This window comes from Vitis riparia, chromosome 12, assembly GCF_004353265.1.
Source record: "Vitis riparia cultivar Riparia Gloire de Montpellier isolate 1030 chromosome 12, EGFV_Vit.rip_1.0, whole genome shotgun sequence".
In the NCBI taxonomy this organism is placed as follows: domain Eukaryota; kingdom Viridiplantae; phylum Streptophyta; class Magnoliopsida; order Vitales; family Vitaceae; genus Vitis; species Vitis riparia.
Genome location: NC_048442.1, coordinates 6,162,931 through 6,182,141, shown reverse-complemented (window position 1 = coordinate 6,182,141; position 19,211 = coordinate 6,162,931). Strand labels below are relative to the sequence as shown.

General features: G+C 33.0%; 1 protein-coding gene across 1 annotated transcript; it reads right to left on the bottom strand.

The window, feature by feature from the left end:
- Nucleotides 1-5,461: 5,461 nt before the first annotated feature.
- On the bottom strand, nucleotides 5,462-18,959 carry LOC117925922 (probable carboxylesterase 11). Its single transcript, XM_034845033.1, has 3 exons — nucleotides 18,900-18,959; nucleotides 17,999-18,057; nucleotides 5,462-6,049 (listed from the first exon to the last, which is right to left on the bottom strand). The coding sequence occupies exons 1-3, from the start codon at nucleotides 18,957-18,959 to the stop codon at nucleotides 5,512-5,514; spliced, it is 657 nt and encodes a 218-aa protein (XP_034700924.1). The 3' UTR covers nucleotides 5,462-5,511.
- Between the last annotated feature and the right edge of the window lie 252 nt (nucleotides 18,960-19,211).

Below are 19,211 nucleotides of genomic sequence, written 5' to 3'. Positions count from 1 at the left end.
TTTGAGTATTTTTGGATTTGGATTTTTTCGGAAATCATTTGACCACCTCCTAAGGGTAATGAACCTATTTAAAAAATATCCAAGCCATATGAAGTCCCAAAAAATTTTAAAAACTTCAAACAAGTGGAGAATTGGGAGAGTACGAAGAATGTGAGAATTCCTCACATTCTTCGCACCCTTGTGAATTTTTGAGTATTTTTGGATTTGGATTTTTCCGGAAATCATTTCACTACCTTCTAAGTGTAACGAACCTATTTAAACAACATCCAAACCATATGATGTCCCCAAAAATTTTAAAAACTCCAAAGAAGTGGAGAATTGGGAGGGTATGAAGAATTTGAGAATTCCTCATATTTTTCATACCCTTGTGATTTTTTTAGTATTTTTGAATTTGGATTTTTCCGGATATCATTTCACCACCTCCTAAGTGTAACGAACCTATTTAAACAACATCCAAGCCATATGATGTCCCAAAAAATTTTGAATTTGTCGAGAACAATCTATGCATGAATCCAACATTTTACCACCATACTTCATTAACTAATAAGCGGTCGACCGGTATAGTGCTACCGGTTTCCTATATTCTCAGCCGGTAGCCACTGCCAATTCTTATGTTGAAGCACCAAAAGGGGCAGTGTGTACCGGTCGTAAAAAAAATTTCAACTGCTTCTTATGGTGGTCGACTGGTACGCGAATATCTTTTACATGTCATTTATGTTATTGATCCGGTCATTCATACACTCAAATTGTATTACCCAATAATGACATAGATTGGCCAATTATTGGTAGGGAATGAAGCTGCGAGTTTTGAATATAAGAGGAAACAAAATTAAAGAAAAAAAAATACATTTTTCTTACCACCAATGCATTGGCTTTTCATATGTCCTAGCATAACCTTATTCATCATTCATGAGATGATATCACCCCACCTCATAATGTATAAGACACTATTACTTTCACCCATGCGCATTACTTAGCCTAGCGAATATAGGGCGATGGGAAAAAATAATGACACATAGGGGTGACGACGAGACCAAAGATTAAGCGGGTTTTTTGAACTTTATAGGGCAATATATTTTATCATTACAAATAAAAAATCATAAAAAAAAAAATATTACAAAGCACCTTTCAAATATATTAGTGTGACTACAAACATGTATGATGAAGCATCGATTGGTCTGAACCATTGTGTCTCAAGCAATTTAATACTCATCTTGTACGATCTCATCTTCTCATAAGAATTAGCACAACTATAATATGCAATATGAATGTTTCCATTAAAATATTTTTGTGTACATATTCTCTTGCATCGATTTAACATACCCTATTGGAATGAATCAATCATCTTCTAGGTAAACACCATGTAGTTGCTTTGAAATTATTTATAACGGTCTATTTTATATAGATATTATCTATATTAAATCCAAAATAGATAACATTTAAATTGTATCATGGTGGTCAAGCAATTTGACCAAAAGTGAGGCAAAAAATATTGAATGGTGATGTCAGTGACAGTTTTCTAAGAATACATATAACCTATGCTTCTTTAAGATGTGATGAGCATTGGAAGTAACTAATGAATTATATAACCTTATGCTACCACCATATGCATCAGTTTTTATACCTTTGTTGGTTTTTGTTAGTTTCTTTCAATCCCACAACGTCGTTCCAAAATTGACTTGTTTAAAAAATGTTGAACTTATGTTGAATCCTCATTTAAGGGGTTATTGAGATTTGATTCTTTTTCTTCAATAGGTCATCAAGTATTTTTTGGATAATCGGAATTAGGAGGTGCAATCTAGGCAAGTTGTCCTGACTTAAGCAAACCTTAATTTGGATAAGGTTCGACAATTATTTTTAATCTTTGGGTACAATTTTTTTATTTCCAAACTTAATTAAGGTGAAATACAAATAAAAATTCGAACAACCCAAACCTAATCCAAATCCAATTTAATATTTTTATAATATTTATAGTTTAAATTATTTTATTTAATAAATTTATTTTATTTAATTTTGTAGATGTTACAATAATAATATCAAATTATAATTTTTTTTTCCTTTTTACAAAGATACATACATTTTTTTTGCGATTTTAATTATCATCCCAAACTATTTTTAAATTTAGTATAAATATGCAAAAAAAAAAAAATGTATTTTACAAAAAATATAAGTACATGTTGAATCATATAGACCCAATTTGCTCAAGTCTAATACAAAGAACCCAAACTCAATCCAACCCTGGAAATTTCAACATCATTATTTTCTAAGATTAATTTTATTCACCTCACTTAAATTTAATCTAAATATAATTAATTACTATTAATTTAATATTTTATCAAATATTTCCTCTTCCTTTTATCATTTATTAATTTCATTCCGCTCTCATTTGATTCAAAGTAAGTGAAATTTCCAATCTTGTCATGTTAGGCTCCTAAATAGAGTAAATATCATGGAATGCCATGAAAGGGACATGATATTCCATATATACCAAGAATTATATAAATGAATTTTTAAATAATTATTTTGCACCCAATCAATGGAGGACGCGTGGCTCATTTGATATGTCCAAGTGTGTTTTAAACTTAAGAGAAATGAAATCGAAATTCTACGGAGCTTGACTACTTATTCATCATAATGTACAAGGATGTCATAATTACTAAATAGATAAATGTTCGTGCATTACAAGATCAAAATTTGAAGACTTGAAGTTGGATTAAGAGGTTTTAAATACTTATAATCATTGTGACTCATTTATTTAGTTTGTATGGATAACCTATGAGGATTGAAACCCAAATTGTATAGACCTTGACTTCTTATTCATCACAATGTACGAGGATGTCATGATTACTCAATAGATGATTGTTCGAGCATTACAAGATCACAATTTGAAGACTTGAAGTTGGATTAAGAGGTTTCTAATGCTTATAATATTTAGTTTGTGTAAATGAATTTTAAATATGGATGAGTAAACATTCAGCTATACTCATCCTTGTACATACATTTTCAATTATAAAATTCATATCACTTACCCCAAACAAATTTTATTCCCTATGCATATATTACCTGATAGAGTTGACCACCATGTTAGTCGAGTGTCATTGCATTGACTATCGTCTTTAACATTTTTCCCATTGGATTATCCCTACCTTGTGTGCTACTGTTTTTGAACTTCCGTGTTAGGAGGACAAAAATTCAACCTTAAGGCCTTCAATTCGACCTTTATTATTAACACACCTTCTCATAAAATATATAACCGCTTGCACGCAACTAAAGGTTGGTTTATATGGATGTTCGTTTACCACAATGATGTCCCTTCAAAGAAAGAGCAATTACATGTAGCAAAATACCAAATAGCCTATCAATACACGAATCTATGGAGGAATCCAAACAAATTACAACTTATACAAGGAAATATTAATCGGTCGATCGATTATCTTCTACCGGTTGCCTTCTACCGATTGCCTACTTATCTCAACCGGTAGCCACTGCCCCTTTGACAATGCAGCAACCAAAAGGGGTAGTGGCTACCGGTTGAGATAAGTATGCAGCTGGTAGAAGATAACTGGTCGACCGGTTAATATATTTCATTTTGTTTTCATTTAGGTATGTGATATGGCGATGAGATCAAGACAAATGACTTCTCTTTGTTACTATTCCCAACATAGATCAAGACATAGGCTTACCCACAGACAAACTCACATCAAACACCAAACGGATCTTGTGATCCTTAAAAAACCCAACTTCATCATGTATAGATCTCAAAAGAGTTGCATCATCATGAACCAAGCCCTTAACAACCAAGGTCTCCACGTTAACTTTTGATTATGCCTCACACCCTAATATGACTCTTCATACTAAACTAGCTTCGGCAAGCTCAACATCTATAGAAAACTACTTCATTATAGATAATTCATAAAAAAACAAACAACTTAACCTTTGAAGTTTGGTCCTTCAAATAGAGGACCAAGACAAGAAACAAGCACTCAAATAATCATCATTTCTTGTTACCCTTCTCCTTAAAAATAACATCCACTCTTCAAACTCTTTATCTAATAAGAAGCGAAGGTCAAAGGGCAATGAAGTGGACACAAACAGACTATCCCAAAGTACTACCCTCCAACCATCCAACCTTGAGGTCTTCCCAAATAAAAAGGTAGTATTATTCACCTAATATGACTAAACTACCTAATCCCTAAGGAACTAATCACAAGTCTACTTTCCCTTTTGGAGGCCTATAAAAAGGGTAAAAATCCTTAGACGATTATAAAGACTAATTAAACTTAATGTCACACAACTTGCCCACAAATATTTTGGAAAACATTGTAACTTTGATTGAAACCAGCTTACATAAAGAGTGATGCTTGAGAAAATAAAATGCCTAAGATATTGTTCAATTAGAAATTTGGGAAAATAATAAAATGAAGTACCTCTTCTAATTCAATGTTCATGTGCTGCTAAGGTTACCATATTCATTTAGAATCATAAATGATAAAGTTAGAGATGACAACTCACAAATGCAAAACCTCTCAAATACATATATGAACACTCCTTTAGAAGCATCAAAGAGAGATAGTTAAAATAGGGCAAATCATAACTAGAGTACCTCTGAAATACACACACACACTAAGCAAAGGAGGCAAAAAGAAATGGGTTGAAAGTTCTCGTGCTAGAAACAAAGCATAGAGCAATGTTGGGCATAGAGCAATCACAGATATGCCTTGCCATCTTCGTGGAATCCTTAAGATTTCAGAATTTAATAACATTCCCCATGTTCCCTTCAGCTTAGGACACTACTTTTAACTGTACATGAATGTCATTTTTTGAATTACGGTAAACATCTCTTGTTTTGCTTTGTTTTTGTTTCCTTTCACCTGGGCACACCAGGACATGAAACGACACTGTTTCTTGTATGACTTGTTGGGTTCCAAGGGAAGGCAATTTTGTCCTTGCCATGTAGTAAGTGTGGCTTTCCATGGTATTCAGAAGCTGTTGATATAGGTGCACAGTGCATCAAATAGTGCATAGAGCAGCCAATATAGGGTTATTGACATCAAGATAACATTATGTATATTCTGCCATGGAGAATCAGGGTATAGAGGGATTACAAACTGTTTGTAAAAGTATACTCCTTGGAGATATATCAGAAAGAAGGGGAATGAAATGCATTTGATGCAATTTTTAGTTAAATAACACATTTCAACATGGACATAAAGAACATGAATAAAAGAATAAATGAACGTTTGCACAGATCATAATAATTGCACCCTCGTAAAAAGAAATTGTTTATCTTTACAGTAATGACAAGAGAAAACCAGATAAATTGAACAGCCTGATGCTATACTCTACAAGCTTTTGATATAAACAAGTAAACTACTCTCTCATTTTAAAATTCAGCCCACTGAAAGGGATACTATGCAAAGCTCTGCTTACATCAGCTAACTGCTCCTATAGGTGTTTAACCATATTCCTTTCCTTCTACGAATTCTCTTATTCCCCTTTTTGTCAGCATAGTCAATAAGAAAACTCATGGCCTCTGAGTGAAATATACTTCTTGACCCATATGGCAATGTCCTCAGCACAGGCTTGGGCCTGTGGTGTCTTGAGGAGCACATCAAGGGTAGCAAACTCATGCACAACATCCTTGTAATCAAGAAGGACCGCATCCACATTAACTTTCTGGAGCTCCTCTGAATAAGCAATGGCTCGGTCTCGCATCCAGTCATGCTCTGCCACAATTGTCAGTGTTGGAGGCATGCACTTCAAGGGTGGTCCCTTCCTAGGAATCAGAGGGTTGGCAGTTGGGTGGTTTAGGTTCACTTCTTCCTCAGGTAGGAAGAGTTTCCATGCAAGCAAGCACATAGCTTTGTCATAGAAGTAAGAGTTAGCCAGTTTAATCTCTGATTTTGTGGGGGCACTTCCAATGAAAAAAGAGTACATCAGAATTTGGGCCACCACCTTAATAGGGTCTAAAAGCTTGCCTGCCTCTACAGACCTTCGAGCCACATAGTCTGTAATATTTGCACCATAGCTCACCCCAAGGAGAACACACCTGTTTCAATAGCAGGACCAGGTTAGTGATCTTCAAGATGCATTGTTACACGTAAAACAAAATAACAAAGTACAATGAGTATAAAGATAGCTTACAGAACAAAGCATAATGAGTACAAAGATAGCTTATGAATACAGAGAATGGTTGACCCCACTGACTTACAATCATTTGTTTGGCATGGCTATATTGACAAATTCCAAAGAAATTGTAACTATAACTTATGGAGTATAGAGAATTGTTGACTCCACTGATTCACAATCATTTGTTTGGCATGACCAAATTGAAAAATACCAAAGAAATTTCTAGTTAATGAATTCATAGAACCTACAGGCATTTACTTGGCTACTAGCATATCCCAAATTGGGCTTCAGAAGTTAATGAATTTATAGTAATTCAATGATCCATTTATACATTAGTAATGCACAACACGAAAAGTGAGGACTAATCACATCATCAATATGAAATTGATTTTTTTTGTTAGTTTTAATAAATGTGGGAATAGGCACTCACAGTCAGCAAGGAAGTCAGCACCACTTTTCCTTCTCTGCTTTTTCTGGATTTAATGACATCGGCAACTTCATAGTAGAGCCATGCAAAACTAGAACAGGTTTCTTTTTTTTGGGAGGACCAAGAAAGTCAGCAACTGCTGATGTTAGTTTATGGATGGTGAAGTGAGGTAGTGCCATCAGCACTTGTCACCTCAAGGGATACTCATCATCACAACCATCTTCCTCAGGCTTCTCACTGTTAAATTTGCCCCAATTGGAGGTTCAACAATTCATTTCAGCATCTGCCATTTTTAGAGTTTGGTGTGATTCTAAGCAAACATGAGATTCAGGCCAATTTACATCCTTGATTTCTTCAATAACAAAGCATAGAGGTGAATCTCAATTGATTTCTTCATTCTATGGCTTCTAATTGCAAGGATTTTGAAGATTCAATTGTTCTTTGGGTTTAGTTACCACATTTTAATGATGCAAAACACAACATTTTTTTCTAATATATCTTGATTGCTTTTGTTGATAACATCATCAAACTCATCATTCTTCTTCATGTTCATTATTTTAAAGAATAGATGTGGATTGAATTTTAATCTTCTTAGCATCTTTCCTCTTTTAGTTTACTTGTAATTATCTTTCCTCTTATGTAGTCTTCTGAAGCAAAATACCTAATGAATTCTCAAAATTTAGATTCTACCATCTCATAAATAAAAGAAGTCATGCCTCTCAATAAGATGTGATGACAGGATGAAATCCATCCTACCAATCAAAAAAATTGTTTCCTTAAGGTTTGAATAACAGGAATAATGAGATAGAATTCCACATTAAGAATAGTTGCTATTAAAGAAACTAGGGAAAAACAATCACAAGAACTCTTAAAATTAATAGAAAATAATTCTAACATTCATTATATAATTCTAATAGTCACAAGAACTCTTTCGGACATTTTCTTCCAACTTAACTATGCCAATCAAATTTAAAAGAGTGAGATCCTTCTGGTTTAGGCTTAGCACCAAATAGTTTGACACATGAGGGACATTAATAACATGATAGGTCTGCAAGATACAATGCATACATCAAAGCTGGTGATGAGTACTTGTCTAGTTTGGTAAATATTAAAGAATAAAAAAATTCGGTAATTTATATTTATTGAATATACTAACACTACTTATCAATGATATTTAACTTAAAAGTGGTTTAGTACTTAACTTAAAAGTAGTTTAATATAAATACTTTAGAGGTTTGATGTGGACTCCTTGACATCTACAATCTTTACATGTAACATGGAAGAGCAAAGAAATACCAAGGCAACTAGTAAGGACTATTATAGGTTCATATTATGTTTAAGATTACAAGCAATGTAGACTTCTTTGAATGTTAGGAGCCTCATATTTACAAGGAAACATCATCAGAAATAGGTTCAATGCCGTAAATTTTACATGGCTTTTCAATTAAAAGGAGGTGTCCCAATTTTATAAAGCAGGGTTCAATGGTTCAAAATGTTCACATTAACCATAAAAAATTCTAAAGATTATGGTTTTTATTTCATATAGTCCGTAGAAAAGTTTTTATGAATAAAGAGAAAAGCATTTGATGATACAAGAAATCTAAGTAAAACAAATTACATGTTGCATATCTAATGGAAAAATCAATATTGTTAGACTGTCCCTCAAATTCCTAGTTTGTTTCAGTTTCTATTTGTTAAGGATTATAGTTTTAGAGTTATTTTATAGAAGGTGAAATTGTCTTAAGGTTTTCTTATAAGAAGATAAGTCTTTATATTGATAGGATTTCTAATTGGATGAGACACTAAGTTTAGGATTTCTAGATATATTCTAGGTTTTTAAGAGAAAACTCATGACATGACAAATATGTAAGAAGGAAAACAAATGTAGAGCATGAAAACATGAGCTTCATTCATGCTTAATTAGGCATGGCTCATAGGAGTGAGGAAATATGTATATAAATCTTATTTAGCCTTCAGCACAAACACATATTGCTTCTCACTACATCAGATTGCAACTTACAAAACTGAGGATGTACCGGTTGACCGGTAAGGTGCTACCGGTAGAGTAATTATCTCTACCGGTAGACACTGCCAATGTGATTATGTAACACACAAATGATGTGCCAATCAAGAGTAACTATGCATCATCACCAACGAAGCCCTTAACTTGCAATCAAACAAAACCAATATAATTCCCGGAAGATAGATTATCCTTATCAATCTAAGTAACCAAAGCTAAAGTAACCAAAGTCATCCACACTCCTTTATATAAGACAATGCAACTCATTAAATCTTTTTTAAGTTTCTAAAGCTAAAGTTTGTAAATTATTTATTCTATTCATAACGCAAAACCAATCATTGAATTTACACCAGAATTCCTTTCTTTTATATGTCCCCATTTTGGTAAACAACTTCAAATAATGTATTAACATTGTGAAAATTAATTAACTACATAATTACAAAAATGTAACTTAAGCAGTAAATGAGGATCACCTCTCCAGGGTATTATTATCTATGTTGTGCCTTTGTTCGAGTGATAGTTAGAAAATAGTGTTAAAGCTTAGGAATAGCCTACTGTTTACTCTATGCTAATACATACATACATGGAGCATAGAGAAGACAAGGAGTGTAGAAAATCAATGATGATGCTGTCATCAATAGTGGGAGAAGGATTACCTGAATTGAAAAGAAAGCAAATTTCCTTTCTGCATGAGTCATCTCAGAGTACAAATTTCTGGGCCATGTCAAATTTTAGGCAAATTCAAGACTGGTTTCCTTTGGGCTTTAGGCCAATGAATAATCTCAAGTTTCAAATTTGCAAGAAAATAGTCACTAAATCAACCCTAACCTTTTCCAAAACTCTCAGGATGAAAAACTTACACTAACATGAGTGGCTTGGTCCTTAATTACCAATTAAGAACTTGTCTAATTGTACGTGGATTGGATGAAGCAAAATTTGCGTACTCAATGATCTAAGCATTTTTCCAAATGGACTGGCAAAAAAATGATAAAAATTGCAGTTATTAAAAACAGTAAGAAACATTGATTTGCAAACCTGAAATATATTGTACATGGCATGCTTGAATTAAAGAACATAAATCCTTTATGAACCAGCCATCCATGTTAATTTCGAGAACATTGAAGTGCTGAGGGAGATGTTGTCATTTGAGAACAGAGAAGAGAGTCTTTCCCTCAGCAAGTGAGCTAAGTCTTTCCCTCAGCAAGTGAGCTAAGTCTTTCCTATTGCACCAGCTCTCAATAGCCTATCAAGATATATTATAGGAGGCATAGGCAATATTGAGCCTATCTTCACGATCACCTCTTTTTGCATTATCTTGAAAACAAAATATTTAGTTCATCAAAGATTCCAAATGTATAGAAAGCAAACATGAGATAAGAAAATCATTGCAACAAACATGTTTCGTTTCATGTCTCAAACTATTAAGATTTAGTACTTTCAGGAAAGAGAAAAATTATCCAACAAATTGCCTTCCAATCAAAGTAAAGATGATCTTGGTTGCATTATTGCTTTACTCCATAGCAGTTTAATTCAAAATGTTAAGAAACCTGAAATAAAGGGTGACCACATTATCGTATGATTCAGTAAGATGCACTATTTGTGCAAATGGTTGGTGTTCTACTACATATGAAAATTACATAAATCAAAACTCCAAACAGAATGTGAAAGTCTTTAACTAATTAAATGGAAAGTAATAAATTAACAATCAATGGTTTTAACATGTAAAAAATAGATGGAAGGGTAGCAACATAGATTTTTCCCCCCTTTGTACATGCTGATACATATGAGAATTAGGAAAACAAAATTTTAAACAAAGTATTTAAACTCTTAGAAGATTGATTGTAAGATTAGAAAAATTGAACCCTTCAAAAGCAGGAGAAATGTTTGATTACAAACTTGAAACATATTGTAGATGACATGCTTGAATTGAAGAGAGCAAGATCAATTCAAGAATCAACCATCATTTCTAGTCAACAACAACTGTGGGAACTTAAGAAATTTCCGGGGGTTAAGTATTTTCGTTTTCCTTTCGACGTGTTTCTAAGCATAGACACTAGGCTCATGGCACATCTCTTTTCGAATTGCTTTCATATCAGGCCAGTCAACAGCTGAATGCCAAACTGTAGAGATAGCTTTTGAGGCTTCAAGGGTAGTGATTAGGAATCACTTGAGACAAACACATTAGGACACAACATCTTTGAATTTTCAAGAGCTTGAGACAGACAACACCTTTCTTCCTCTTGCTGTTTCCATGGATCGAATGGAATAACGATACAAAATCACTTGCAAATATGACAATTTTAGTCTCTCAACATGTGGCAACGACTCATCAGTTATAGCGCTTATAGAAATAATGAGATTGACAGGAACAATAAGGTAACTAGTTATATTCACAGATATATAAATATTCAGTTCAACAAATCAATTGTTCCCTCACCAACATTGTAATAAAGAAAAGAAATCTACAAAATCAAACATTTTGAAGCACATCAAATTGGTATCATAAAACATTATTGGCCAAAATGATATCCAAAATCACACTTTGTTTGCTAAGAATGATAAAACTAAATATGAATTAGAAGGCCCACTGTTCAATTAATCTTAAAGTCTTCCTTTGCTTTTAAATAAGTCATTGATTAATCCAAACCAACCCCAACAAAAAAGAATTGAGTAAAAATTTAAACACAAATTCAACGAAACCCCTCACCTTGCAATAAAACAACTAAACTAGCTTCAGCAAGGTCAACATCTCTAGAAAACTACTTCACTAGAGATAATTCATAAAAAACAAACAACATAACCTGTAAAGTTTGCTCATTCAAAGAGCGGCCCAATATAACAAACAAGCAATCAAATAATCATCATTTCTTGTTACAATAACCTCCACTCTTCAAACTCTTTATCTAAGAAGAAGGAAAGGTTAAAGGGCAATGAATTGGACAGAAACAAAAGCCACTACAAGAAAAAGGGTCATTGTTAACATATATTATCTTTACTTAAAGTAGTATATGTCAATATCTTTTATTTAAATGGGCAACTATGACATATAAAACTTAGTTTAAAGAAATAATGACATATATGAATTCCAGTGATTATTCCATGACTTATGACGATGCAACCTTGATAAAGAATTTATAAGTCAATATAAAATTAATATATTCATATGTAAAGGTATCTAAATAAAGGCAATAATGACATATGTGGAATTTGCTAAAATTTTCTTTAATTTATAGTAATACAATCTTGATAGAAAAATTATAAGTCAATATATAGAGTTAAAATATTTTTATGTTAAGGTTGGTAAAAACTATCTTGACAAATAATTTATAAGTCAATCTAATTTTATTAATAAATCTATCAAGGTTATATTAGTAAATATTGAAAATCTCACTTCTCATTTTTTTTATTTTAATTCTTTTATTTTTCTTTTAATTCTATCTAGGCCCATTCCCATCTACAAGCAACTTGAAAGAAAATCCTAAGACAATAGGCACCATTAAAAATTTTGTGAAAAGTAAAAATAATTTTTATGAAAATTTATTGAATTAGATATTTATTCTCCATGCAAATATATATCCTTTATAGGGTTTTAATTTTTGTTTTTGTTTTTTTGCATTTTTTATGACATTTATTAAATGATGTAACATGACTTCCTTTTATTTTGTTTATTGTTGCAACCATAATAATGTACGCATGTAAAATGTATGCAGTCAGTGGTCTTTGTCACACATGGACAAATCATTTATAATGATATTTAGATTTAACAATTTTGTGTTATTTGTGCCTAATACTTAAATAGCCTCTGCAACTTGCACCCCGGTTACATAATACCATTTCAGAATTTCTACTAGTAGAGGGACATTTGGTGGGATAATAAAAATTATATGCCTAAATAAATGCCTTTGTGGGCAATTTAAAGTTGCCCCAAATTATTTGAGTAAATTACAAAATCTCATAAATGCTCCAACGGGACCATTCAACTGTAAGTCCCAGAAATGACAACCAAAAAATATGTTTGTCAACCTTCTCATGGGATCATGCAAACATATGAGCGTGAGTTTAGCAGAATACTACAGCAAAAAATGCCAAACTGTAGACCCTCAATTTTGTCCCTTTAGCATATGTCTTTAAATTCGTTTTCGGTGTTCCACAGTAGTTCCTTGGCGGCCCATTACTACTCGTACAACTTACCCTTTTCCGAGTCACCTCGGAGACTTTGGTTAAGGGATTATCCGACCCTTTATTGTGATCCTTGGTAGTCTTGATTTAGACTAGACTTCACTTAGGCACCCTTGACTCAATTAGGCACCCTAAGCCTATTTAGATACATTTGGCCCACTTAGGCTCACTTAGGTCACTTAGACACCTTTCAGAATAGGTCCACTTAAACACTTCATCGGGCTTAATTTTTATATATGTATATATATAACTTTTATTAGTATTATTATTTATTATTGCATGCATTCGATAATTATATTTATTTTGTTTATTCATCTTCATTTTTAATAAGAAATTGCTCGAATTGTTTAGACTCCAAAATGTACAAAATAACCTTCGATTGGATGGTGGAATGATATAACCTAGTTTTTCTTTCTTTTCTCTTTCTAGGGCTTTTAAAATTGTATTTCGTTTTATTATCAAGCTCATAATTTTTATCAGTTTCTTCTCTTTTACCTTTTTAAATTTTATCTTATTCTGTTTTGCATGAGGAGAAAAATTGCATGGGATTTCTTCGGGAAGATTATGAGCAAGGTAAAGACGATTCTCCAAGCAATGAGGAAATGATTCTAGCGCACAGATTTTGGAGGGGGAGCCGTCCACTTTGGAGAGTGGGATCCCCACAGCCGCCAACATAAGAGGTCTCCACCGGCATACTAAAGGAGGTTTCAGAAAAGCGTACAACACGCATGATCAGTTCCGGAGAATGGAGGGCTCCACAACACGGCCTGTAGCTTCTTTCCTTTTCTTTCTTTAAAAATGAGCAGCTATCACATCGAAGAGAAGGGGGCAGCCAATAAACTAGTCATCTTTCAGCACTATAGAATTGAGAAAGTAAGAATCTTCCACCTCATATTAAATAATTTTCAAATCCGGAAAGATGCAGCGTATAAGGAAATATCGTGGCTGAATGAGAGATCCTTTGGGAGGACAAAATCAGAAACCTCTTACACGGATGGTGGTGCATTCCATATCAGCAGTCATACTTTCCACACTGAAGAGGCCATCCACGCGCATTAAAAGAGAAAATAAAAATTTCCCATAGAGGGGCTGCCATATAGAAGGAAGGTGCCGCCATATAAACAAGGAGAGAGATTATTTTCTGGAGGTAGAGAGATCCACAGGAGGGGAGATATTTGTTTTGGGCCGAAACAGAGAGAGGGAAGGAGAGATATTCTGGAGGACAGAGGCATAGACTTTTTTTGGGAGCATAGAGATCTACGCGGAGGGGGAAGAAGTTGTAGCCACACGGGGGTAGGAACACATACACAGGCCTGCCATCTACAGGGGAGTCCAGGGGAAATTCGCATCTGGAAGAAGAGAACCATCAGCAGGTTGAATACGGGTTTCCCGCTGAGAGTAGTCTACGCATCAAATCTTCATCTCCACGGGCTGCATCCATCATCAGTCCGTGCATCTGCTCTTCATTGAAACGGCTCATATCAGGTTGCGGAGCGTGATCTTACACTGCAAGTGTCACGGCTGCACCCTATGCCATACCAGCCGCACATCTCCGGAAGCACCTTCAACACGCACCTCCACCTGAAGGAGATCCACTTACACGGCTGCCACTTTGGGAAGAACAGACCACGCACTTAGCCGCTGGGTAAGTTTGGTCTTTTATGTTGTGTTTGCTTTAAAAAAATATATATATATAAAAGTCTGGTCTGATTCCTATTTAGATTATTATATTGGGTTGAATGTTTTATGGTCCAGTACGTTTCCTTTAATATGGCAGCAAGAATACTACTTTTTGGTTTAATTGCTTTAGTTATTATATTTGGTGTACCATTGTCAATTTGGATTATTATATTAGGTGAGTGGGTTGATTTGTTTATTAGTTCCAATACGTGTTTGCTTTAACATGGCAATACAATCTCACATTTGTTTATTTAGTTTTTCTTTATTCATCACGTTAAAGGTTAGTTTTAATGTATTATATTAAGTTCATAAAATATGATTTTAGATAGCTTCACATGAAAAATATATATATATTTTAATCTTCATTTGATATGGTTTTAATTCATCTAATTATTGATTGTTTATTTATTTATTTGTTACCAATTTAATGCTTTGTAATTTATTTAATCATAAATAAAATTGATTCTATAGGATAGAGATTTAGTTTTAAAAATCATTTTTGTTAGTTTTTAACTTTACTTTAGGTTTAAGCACTCTTATAAAAATTTAGTTCATTGAAATAATTGATCATATATATAAATCTATCTATTTATAAACAAAATTGATTTTATAGGTTAGGGATTTAGTTTAAAAAAATCGTTTTTATAAATTGATTCTATAGGTTAGAGATTTAGTTTTAAAAATCATTTTTGTTAGTTTTTAATTTTACCTTAGATTTAAGCACTCTTACAAAATCTTAGTTCATTAAAATAATTGATCATATATATATTTATCCAACTATAAATTAATTATTATTGATTTATTATTCCATCTTGAAAATTATGATTTTTGTCTAATGTGGTTACAATTCATTTTCTTAGTTTGACAAATTAGTTTTTTTTAGTATTGATTTGGGCAATTTTTGTTAATAATGGAAAAGTTAGGATTTTTTAGAGTTTAGATAATTTGTGATGATAGTTAAAAATTTGGAGTTTTGATTAGCATTATTTTTGTTCTCAATTAGGATATTCATAATTTCATAAGTTTTAGTTTTATTTTATCTTTTAGTTTAGATGTTACTAAAATTCAGTTTATTAGTTCAATTGATTCCATGCCACTCTTTTCATATCCAAAGGTTGTTAAATTTAATTCATGATTCATCTTTCTAGTTTATTAGTTTTAGAATTTAAGTCGGTTAATTTATTTCATTCCGCGTTGATATATTCATGTTTTAAAATAAATAAAAAAATTATTTTACTCTTGATTGATCCTGTTTTAGTTGATATTTTTTAGAGTTTTAATTAATTCGATTGGTTTCATATTGATTAGTTTAAGTTAAGATTTTTTTTTAATTCCATTTTTCTATTAATTTTATGCTTTCAAATTGTAGGCTATTAGTTTAATCTATCTCCATGTTGTCATTTTGTGTTTAAGAATAGTTCATTTTAGTTTTGATTAATTTTATTTATTTTATGTGTCTTTATTATTATTATTATTATTATTATTATTATTTCATTATTCATTTGTTTAGTTAGTCGATTATAGTTGATACGTCTCGTTTGTACTGTTTTAAAGGTCACATAATATTTAATGCTTGATTAAGTTTATCTTAAGATTAAATGTTGTTAAAGTTTCAGTGCTTGTAAGATCTAAGGTTTTGGTTTATCACTTTGGTCATCCTTCGTCAAAATCAATTTTTAGAGGCTATCGGAAGATAGTGAAGATTGGCCTCCATTCTTACCTTCAATTTTCTTGATTGTCAAAAATTCTACTTTGTGATTTTGTTCTCCTTTGTTTTGCCTGGTATTTTGATTCATACACTTTATTGCTTTCCAATTAATTTCTTTTATTTTTAAAATATAACACTATTCTCAAAATCTCATTTTCCTTAAAAATCCATTTCAAAAATTCATTTAGAGTTTCTTAGAGTCAAAAGGTCCCCTTAACAATCCATTTCAAAAATTCATTTAGAGTTCTTAGAAATCAAAATCTCATTTTTTAAAAATAATGTGCAACCATGTTTTGATCGGTTCGCATCTTCCAAATAAAATTACAGTTTTGAATAAAACACGAATCAAAGCTTGTGGTCCCAAATAAATGGGATAATTCTAAGCTAAATTCGTGTATATCAATTGGGGAATTGGTGAAACCCCTAGATAAGAAAGTCTTTTCAAAAATTATTTTTTGTTGCCACTTTTGTCACTTGTTGAAATTATGTCTATCTTTTTTAAGAATTGTATACAAGATGAGTGTGATAATTAGTGTTTTCATATACTTTGAATATTTTTACTATGCTAATTAGATAACGAGCATGCTAGGATTTCTATATTTTATTATTTATTATCTAACCCTTCATATCTTATGGAAGCGCATTGTAAGTTATCTATGTTATCCAGGTACGTCCCTTATCACCGACTTTCTAAATTTTGTAAACAATCATGTCACTGTGAAATATGCATATGTTTGATAATCCTTAGGTGCTTAGATGTATGCTAGATTCGCTATGATTAAATACATGTTGTATGCTATACTTTTATACTAACTTTAATGTCTTGTGATAGCGCTTAAGAAGCAGCCCAGGTACGTACCCTAAATCTTCTTCATGATTGTGATTGGTTTTCCTGCTAAGCATGCTATTTTTCGAAATCACCTAGCCTACTTAGGTATCCATGATTAATCGGTTAATTGCTATATTTCCCCCAGCTTAGTCAGTAGAGACCTCTTTAGGGCTTAGAGGGGTGCTACCTCCTAGAGGTACCTTCCTAATAAGTAACCTGATCCCCGGACCTAGACTCGGGTTTTTCAAAGACATGCCTTTTCCAAAAATTATGGAGTCACATTTTAGGGTTTTTCTTTCTTGTTTTATTTTCCCTTTAAAATAAAAATAAAATAAGTGGCGACTCCGACTTTTCTAAAACTAAATAATTTTTCACAAATAATAAAAAGCGAGTCTCGCCGATCGAGTGGGGACGCACGTGAAAAATGCGGGTCCACACAAACCCACAAAATAGAGGGTTATTGGCTACAGATTTAACATTCATGGACTCATCTCAATCCCCCTCAAGCTCCATATTAAGCTCCAAACCCTAATAAACCATCTAATTCAAGAAAAACTAGAGGAATATTATATTTGCAAACTAGCGCATGTAGAGTTTAGCATGTCAAATGTAGTTGTAAGAAGTCTTAACTAATGTAGGTGAAATTTAGCTGAAATAAAATAAGGGTAAAATTGGCAGAATATAGTCACGTGTCCCTGAAATTTCTGTTGTATTTGGTGTAATAATTATGAACTTTAGCTGTCTGTGTGAAATTGATAATCCTTTTAAAAGTAAGAACTAGGAAACCAGTCTCATTTCTTACTTTGGAATGTTCATGTATTATTCATCTCATTATATGTAAACAGTTCTTATTTAATAAAGAAATTCCACGAGGTAGGACATGGGATTGGAAGCTTAATCTGAACACTCATTCAAGGCTTCCACATCTGGTCAAGAGCGGCGCATTGATCTCATTTACAATGACCTGTTTCTTATGAAATACAAATTGTCCACTTACACTTCAAGGCGTCGCATCCTCACACGTACATCATAACACGCCAAAACATGGCCAACTTATACATCTGCATATTATTCTCCAAGGCAAGCTGTCAATAAACACAAGGATCATTGCTAAATTGTATTCCTGTTTCTACGTCCATTGTTTTTGTCCTGGTTTCGCTACCATTTATTTGACTTCCAACAATGGAATATTATCTTTTGAAACAATCAGGAGAGAAACAATGGTATTCCCATTTCTCATTAATGGAAGAAACTTTCTGGGTGGTTTCTCCCCTTATTTCGGAGGGTTTTTTTTCCATATTCAGGAAGAATGGTGAACGTGTCTGCATGTTTTGGGAAGCTTCATGTGTGTCCTGGTTTCATCAGAACTGATATGACTGACCATTCCCGTGCCCAATCCACCAAACAAATGGGCCCGAGTTGCAAAAGCCCCAACCCCACTTAAAGATCAGCTTTGAGGTGGACTAAGCAAAGCCCAATCCAGAAAATAATTGAACTTGGGTTGCAGCTAGAGCTCTTCCCATAGCCATGGAGTAAAAAATAGAAAAATTCCATTAGAAGTCAAGAATTTTGTGCGACAAAGATAGAAAGTTAGAGAGAGAGTTGAATGGGCCAGTAACCCCCGCTCAATTCCTCAGAGAATGTGGCCTCACAAGTCTTTACAATGATGAGAAGGTTGTTTTGAGTCATACATTTATCCAAATAACCTAAGAAAAAATTATTTCTAAATCGTAATTATTTTTTTAGATTTTAAACAAAAGGAAACAAGACATGTTGACCACAGATGATGAATTTTAGGTCGAAGTAGCCAGGTCTGCAGAAGGCTAACATGTCCACAAGACTGAGTTCAACATTGGCCTCATAAATAAAATCATCATTTAATTATTCATATGAGTATCCACAAAGTGCTTGTTCTCACTATTCTCACCATCCTCATTATCCTTTCCGCAATAGTAGCTTCATTGTACATGTCCTCATCCTCGTCCATATCTGACACCCTTCTTTCTACTATATTTTCTCCTTTCTTTACGTGTCACTGTCACCCTAATATTTGAAGCTTGACACTTTATGAACTGAAATTTATTTGGATGTTTAAATTGCATCAAAATTAGTGAATATAGATTTAAGCCGAATTCATCATTGCACCAGGAACAATATCAATTAGCATACCTAATAAATTCTTGAGCAACGTCGCTAACGCACAGGTATGGTCGGTCCTCAACGGGTGTTTTTTTTTAAA